Source organism: Phascolarctos cinereus, unplaced genomic scaffold (assembly GCF_003287225.1).
Source record: "Phascolarctos cinereus isolate Bilbo 61053 unplaced genomic scaffold, phaCin_HiC Scaffold_1;HRSCAF=81, whole genome shotgun sequence".
Classification (NCBI taxonomy): Eukaryota; Metazoa; Chordata; class Mammalia; order Diprotodontia; family Phascolarctidae; genus Phascolarctos; species Phascolarctos cinereus.
The window spans coordinates 295,239,529-295,246,636 of NW_027555514.1; the positions used below are offsets into that span (position 1 = coordinate 295,239,529).

General features: G+C 43.1%; 1 protein-coding gene across 1 annotated transcript; it reads right to left on the minus strand.

The window, feature by feature from the left end:
* Positions 1–947: 947 nt before the first annotated feature.
* LOC110201645 (vomeronasal type-1 receptor 4-like) lies at positions 948–1,862 on the minus strand. The gene has a single exon (XM_020977458.1). The coding sequence runs from the start codon at positions 1,860–1,862 to the stop codon at positions 948–950; it is 915 nt and encodes a 304-aa protein (XP_020833117.1).
* Between the last annotated feature and the right edge of the window lie 5,246 nt (positions 1,863–7,108).

Below are 7,108 nucleotides of genomic sequence, written 5' to 3' on the forward strand. Positions count from 1 at the left end.
GGATTGTAGGGAGAAAGATAATTAATTGAAGAGTGTGGCTGGGAGCTCTAGCTATGCTTTAGTAGTGGAAAGGAGAGCCCAAAGGTGGGCCTCGAGATGGACCTCAGAAAGTAACAGTAGGAAGGGTCTATGGCTTGGGGTGTCATTCCCCATATCTTGGGAATTCAACTTGATTACACTAATAGCAGCTAAAAGCATAATTAAACAAAAAGTATGTAAAAATGAGTAATCAAAGGAGAACGAGCCCAACCATAGATAGTTACTATGGGGATAGTGAAGATCTGAATTACTATTCAGAGGAAGATAATGGAGCTTTAAAAAAGTTCCTCCTTTTTCAATGAGAAACATGAAATGGTTCCAGGCACAAAAAGAGTTCTTGGAAGAACTTAAAACAAAGAGAGATCAAGGAAAAGTTAGAAAAAAAAAGAGCAGTTTTAAAAAAAATATGAAAAGAAAGTCAAGTAAAGGGAAGTAGAAAATGAAAAATTTAAGGAAGAAAATAATTCCTTGAAAACTAGAAACTAATGACATTCTAAGACACCAAGATATCATAACATCAAGCCAAAAGAATGAAAGAATGGAAGAGAAAGTGAAACATCTCATCAGAAAAACCACCAATCTGGAGAACAGATCCAGAAGAAATACTATAGTATTTTGAGTGCCTAAAAATAATGCCAGAGGGGGGTGACCTCTGAAATTCAGTCCTGGAACCTAGATCCACAAGGATCATGGGCCCCCTTGGAATCCCAGTTGTTCTTTGTCCCCTAAAGATCATAAAAGATTTTGGGCTATGTTCACAAGCCTCAGATTCAGGTCTATTTTTGGTGTTTCTGTATGGGTTCAGGGTTAAGGAGTGGGGTCCATCAGGCACTGTCTTCCCTGGACATGGTCAAGGAGAGGTCCTTCCTTAAACGTAGGCCTAAGACTGGGCTGCCAAACCCTCAACATCAAGCAGGAGGCCAGGGCTTGTGCCTGCCTCTGGGAACACAGCAGGCTCTGGCCACTTGGCTATCCCTGGAGATCAGGAGAAAGGGGCTGATGGTTGGGAAACATAGCACCAGAAATGTAGAGACATTTATCAGGGATGACCTGGAATGAAGAAAGTAGGTATAGCAAAAAGCAAAGATACCATTGACCAAGTAAAAGGAGACAAAAGTGCTCAAAAGGAGCAGGATGGACCCAGTGACCCGGATCTCTGGGGAGGCTCGGGGACAGCAGCTGGTCCTGTGCAGGTGCTGGACTTGCTGGTGGTGTTTCCTCAGGAGAATCACCTTGTAGCCACTTGTACATATCATCAGTGCCACACAGAACACATCTCTGAAGGTGGTTAACCACACAAAATTGCTACTTGGTTCTTTCCAGGTACAGAAAATGAGGTCAACTGTTACTGTGAAATTAGTGTTGTGTCTCTGTGGGCCTGTAATGCCTATGGCTATGCCAACTTCTATGAGCAGGCTGAACAGCCAGCAGAAGATGCAAGAAGAGATAATGTACTTGGGGGCTCTGGCTTTGACCCCTTCCCATGGAGAACTGACAGGGCTGATGACAATTGCCTGGAAGCCACTTAGCAGGCAAGTGCTACAGAGAGAAAGACACCGGCTGACTCTCTGAAGGTAAAAATCAATTTTACACCAGGTGTCATCCAGGAAATCTTTCACTCCAAATACAGCTATTTTCATTGGGATGCCTGTGGAGAGCAGGAAAATGAAGTTGGCTAAAGTCAGCTGGCTCATGATTTGGTCTGTGGGCCTCAGCTTGCGGCTAGTGAAGATGAAAAAGCACAGGAGGATGGAGTTCCCCAGCACCCCAAGTCCTGTCTGAGAAAGGTAAAGAGTTCCCAGGATCACATCATGTGGAATCATTCCTTCAGTGTTTAAGGGAGAAGAATGATGGCCAGAGTCAGGGGGACCTTGATAGAAAAGAAGTAAAAAATATCAGTGTGGCAAATGTCTTGAGGTGACTCTTCTACATCCCACTCTCATTGGCAAATTCATGTTGTGTCCCCAGAATGTGGCTACCACATCCCCTCCCAAATCCAGGAGTAATCCTGAGATATTAGAAGTGAAGTTTTCTTTGTGATGTCATAGGTCATGAGCCCCCACCAGTGGGCTTCTTTCCATGGGTATCAGTTGATATCATTTTAATCTTCTGACAAGTAGCTTTTAGAAAAGCTTCTATCTATCTATTTATTAAAGTTTTCTTTTTTTTTTTATTGTCAACTTAACCTATTATGAACAAAATAGACATGTACATATGCATGGTAGAACATGGCAGAGGCAACTAGGCAGCTCAGTGGAGAGAACATTGGGCTTGGAGTCAGGAAGACTTGAGTTCAAATCTCTCCTCAGACACTTACTGGCAGTGTGATCTCTGCCTCAGTTTCCTCATCCATAAAATGGGGATAGTAATTGCACCTATCTCCCCGAGGTGGTTGTAAGGGTTGCATGAGGTAATATTTGTCAAATGTACCTGGCAAATAGTAGGCACGTAATAAATGCTTGTTTCTTTTCTTTCTTCCTTCTAGTCAACTTGCTTTTCTTTTAAAATACATGATACAGTCAATAAAGGGGTTTTTACTAAGGTGGCAAAGTAAGGGATATTTGATACAAAGTTTACCCTCCCCCATTTACAGCTTCCCTTTTAATAGAAAGGAAATGATTTTGCTCGTGCAACAGATGTTCAATTTCATATGATCAAACTTATCTCTTTTGCCTTTTGTGATTGCCTTATTCCTTTGTTTGGTTCAGAACTCTCCCCCTAGATATGGATTTAAAAGGTATGTGATCTTGTGGGTATGAACTTTCATTTTCAAGTTGTGTATCTGTTTTGATTTTATTCTGTGGCATGAGTTCTAAAGTATTACTCTAAAATAATTTCTACCACACTATTTTTAAGTTTTTCCAGAAGTTCATATCAAATGAAGGAAGTTTCCAAATAATTTCTGTTTTCCCGTTTTTTGAACAGAGATCTATCAAGTTAAATAACTTAAATGCCTCTGCTTAGCCTTTAAAATCTTTTACAGCATGGACTTAACTGTATTTTGAAACTTCTTATGCATTCCTCCTCTTTATCGCTCTGTGATCAAGCCCAAATGGCTCATTTGCTATTCTTCACTGCATCTCCAGCCTCTGAACTTTATACACACTATATCTCATACCTGAAGTGCTCTCCTTTCTCACCTCTGCCCTTAGACTCCCTGGCTTCTTTCAAAGCTCAGCTCAAAGGCCACCATGTATGTGAAGCTTTTCCTGATCTTTCCAGGGCCTCTTCCTCCCCAAATGCATTTGCATTGTGTGGATTTTTATATGTAAATGTTTTCTTCCCTAATCAAGTCCCATGAGGGGAGGAACTGCTTCATCAGTTTTCTTCATAACCCTCAGAGACTGCCTCATGGATGGTAAGTTTTGAAGATGTGCTTGCCAACTGATTTTTCTTTCCGATTCTTCCTGTTTATGGCTTAACCCAGAGCCTCCTGGCAGTTCAGGCTGTGGAGCAGAGGAGAATGATGCACTCATGGACTGTGAAATATTTAAGAAAGAGAAGTTTGCTGAACCCTGAAAAGGATGGAGAAGGAAACAGTTTACTTGTTTGAATGGGTATTGCTCTCCTTTGCCTCCCCTCATGGTGCCAGACATCCATCCCACAGAGCAGTGGGATGTCTAACCCTAAATATGCCCCTAAAGTTGCACATAAGAACTACTCATAGATTGACCAAGAAGTCATGCCATTGGCTGAGATGCTATCTGTAAAGCACTTAGCATGGTGCCTGGCACCTTGTAAGCATTGAATAAAGGTTGTTCCCACTCCATTATCAATGGTTTATGTTTCTGTGCTGCAGAAGTCCCAAATTCTCGGGATGACCTACTTGTTCCCTGTAGGAGAAACCCAGTACAATCTATGTAATACAAATGCTATTCCTACTACATCTTACTCCTTGGTGGCAAGATCTCAAAATCTTCCATTGCTGTTCAGTCACATCCAGCTTCTTGTGATCACATTTGGGATCCTGGCAGAGGTACAGTAGTGGTTTTGCTATTTCCTTCCATAGCTCATTTTACAGATGAGGAAACTGAGGCAAACAGGGTAGAGTGAGTTGTTCAGGTTCACAGAGCTAGTAAGTGTGTTACACCAGATTTGAACTTAAATCATCCTGAGTCAAAGCCCAGAGTTCTATCCGGCACATCGCTTAGCTTGCCCCTCAAAATCTCCTATTGATATCAAAGCAGTTTTATGACTTTAAGGGTGTACATAAACACCCCTGACTTCAGAGATATGAGAAGCCACATAGGCAGAGGAAATGAGTACAAATAAAAGAATGATACACATATCACACAATGTAAAAGTCCTCTAAAAGGGCATGGCGTGTTAAGTGGGCAGTGCACAGTCGGTCTCCCAGTGTAAAGCAGAGTGAGGAGCAGGACCACAGAGCAGATGATGACGCCTCCAGCACAGCCACAAATCCCCATCCAGGGTCTCTGCAGCAAGATAGCTAAGATGTCATGGGCTTCTTGGATGCAGCCTATCCATGGGCCTAAGGAACACCAAGGTTAGATCTGAACCACTTCCAACTCAGTGTTCCCCCGTCTGTCAGCCAGGACTTTCCCTGAATTTTTCCAACAATCCCACTCTTTGATTGCATAAACCCTTTCCACGATGAGTTGTATGAATCATCCCAGGGGAAAGGAGACTTGACAATTGCTGGGATGTAGACATAGAAGGGGAGTGGGAGCTGCTGGGAGCACTCCAGGAGGGCAGAGACCCTGAGGCCTGGGTGACTCTCTACAGGGCACAGAATAAAGAAGGGTAAGAGAAGACCCAGTGGAACTCTGTCTCAGAACAGCCCAGCTGTAAGCCGTTCTGGAGGCTGGGTGCAGGGAATCCCAGGACTTCCTCACCCTTCCTAGATGGGCACCATGTAACAGGGACACAACTTCTGGGAGGTAAGATTCCTAATGTTAGCACTCAGGGTCATGACTGTGGTGAAGCTTTTTAAAAATGAGGAGCCAATCTCCTTTCCTCTCCCTCTGCCAGAGCCACAACCTGTTGGTGAGCATGACCGGCAACTCTAGCTAATCCTAATATCTGGAGCTACTCCTGGCTGAGGCCTGTCCTGATGTTGTTGGCCATTGTCCTGTCTTCAGAGTCTGGTTTAGAATGGGGCCTGTACCCACTCCTAGTGCCTGCTTCCAGGACCCATGATGCTGCTCACTTTCTTGGGGCCTACACTGCTGCCAGGACCCCCTTCCATTGTCTCTATGTGAGTGTTCCAGACTACATCGAGAACCATTTATGTTCTCCCTACCTATTGCATTCTCCCAAATGGACCCTGGGAATGGTCCTGGAGTTTCTTAAGTGTGATCTCTTACCCTTTGCTCCTCTGATGGGGGGCCACCTGAACCAGGGCCTCTGCCACAATAGCTTCATGTGTCTTGGTCAACATTCTGCCATCAATGTAGTGGTGGACATGATGCCCTCAAGAAGTAAGCCATATCAGAAACTGCTTACCAGACTGTGACAATATAAAGGAGAACTCAAGTAGGGCTGGTGTGGGAGAGTCAAGGTGAACTGAACTCCTTGCCAGGTGAAAGCCAATTGCTCCTGACTAGTCCCAGCCTTGAGAATGGATTTAAAAAGAAGCATTCATGAAACCACTGGCCCTATGCCCCTTATCTGGCACATTGCCAAGGCCAGGACTGCTGCTGGTATTGGGTGACAAGCACCCACACAGCTAACGCAGAAGAGCTCCTTGTATTCCTTATCAAGTGGTCGACATTTCCAGATTCACCATAGAAATTGGGGTACCCTAGTGGACCCACTGGAGATCCCCTGATATGATAATAACCTGGCTAGCATTATTCAGGAGCCTTTTGTATCCATGTTGGTGTGGGTGAGGTCTTTAGAGGATGCCTTTGGCTCAGGTGAGGCTGAAGGTGCCCTTGCATGATTTTGTTAGCACTTGCTAGACTGTTGCTCATTCAGGTAGAGGTTGTGACCTTGATGGATACTGAGATTTCCGCTCCCAACCTCAGTACTGTGCCTCTTCTGCTAGTCCATTGGACTCTACCTGGGAGGGCTTGGCTCTTGAGGCTTGCCTCCACTGCTGGTGCCCACCTACCTCTTGGGTAAATGAAATGTGCAAACTGGACCTTGGTGGGGTGTGGGAGCATTAATCCAGTGACCAAGGCTAGATACCGTTAAGTCCAGGAGAGCCAAATTCAAGTCTAGGTCCCAGGGACCAGTCAAATCCTGAGTGTGGCCTCCTTATCCCATTAAATGGAAACTAGTCCAACCTATGTAGAGCAAATCCTACTTCTACCACACTTCCCTATCTAGTCTGCTGCACTCTTCTCTTTTGCTGTTTTTAACAACTACAAAATCATTTTTGATGACTATGGCTTTATAAGAGACTGAAGTCTAGAAGGACCATCTTTCTCTCCCTTCCTCACCCATTTCTACTTTTCACATTATTTTCCTTGAGACTTTTGGCACTTCAGGTCCTCCAAATGAGTTTTGTTGTTCTTTGATGTAGCTGAATAAAGTGTCCCCTTGGTAGTGTGCCTGGCATGGTACACATTCTGTACGTTCATTTCCTTAATATCATCTCTCTTCTATTTGTGTAAGTCAAATATGGACAGTAAATAGTCCTCCTGTTGTTAAGGCCCTTGTTCTTAATGAACCTTTGGCCATTGTCTTCATTCATCAGAGGGGTCTTGGGAGACTGGCTTCCAAATATGTTATATATCTGATAGTCAGTGCAAATATAATTTTTCTTTCTGGTTTTCAAAATAGTGTTTTGTTTTTATATTTTTGCTTAAATACAGAAATGCCTCAGATTGTCTACAAATTTATTTTTTTGTAAATATTGTACTGAATCTATTAATTATCTCAGTTAATTTTTTTTTCTGATTCTCTAAGAATTCTCTGGTAAACTACCACATTATCAGCAATTAGGGAGAATTTGGTCTTATGTTTGTCAATTTTTCTATCTTTAATTTCTTGATCTTTTTCATAACCTTAGCTAACCTATATTTCTGAAAATATGCAAAATTATAGAATGGAACGATACCAGTTATGACTTTAACTTGACATTTTTTCTTGGAAAGCTTCC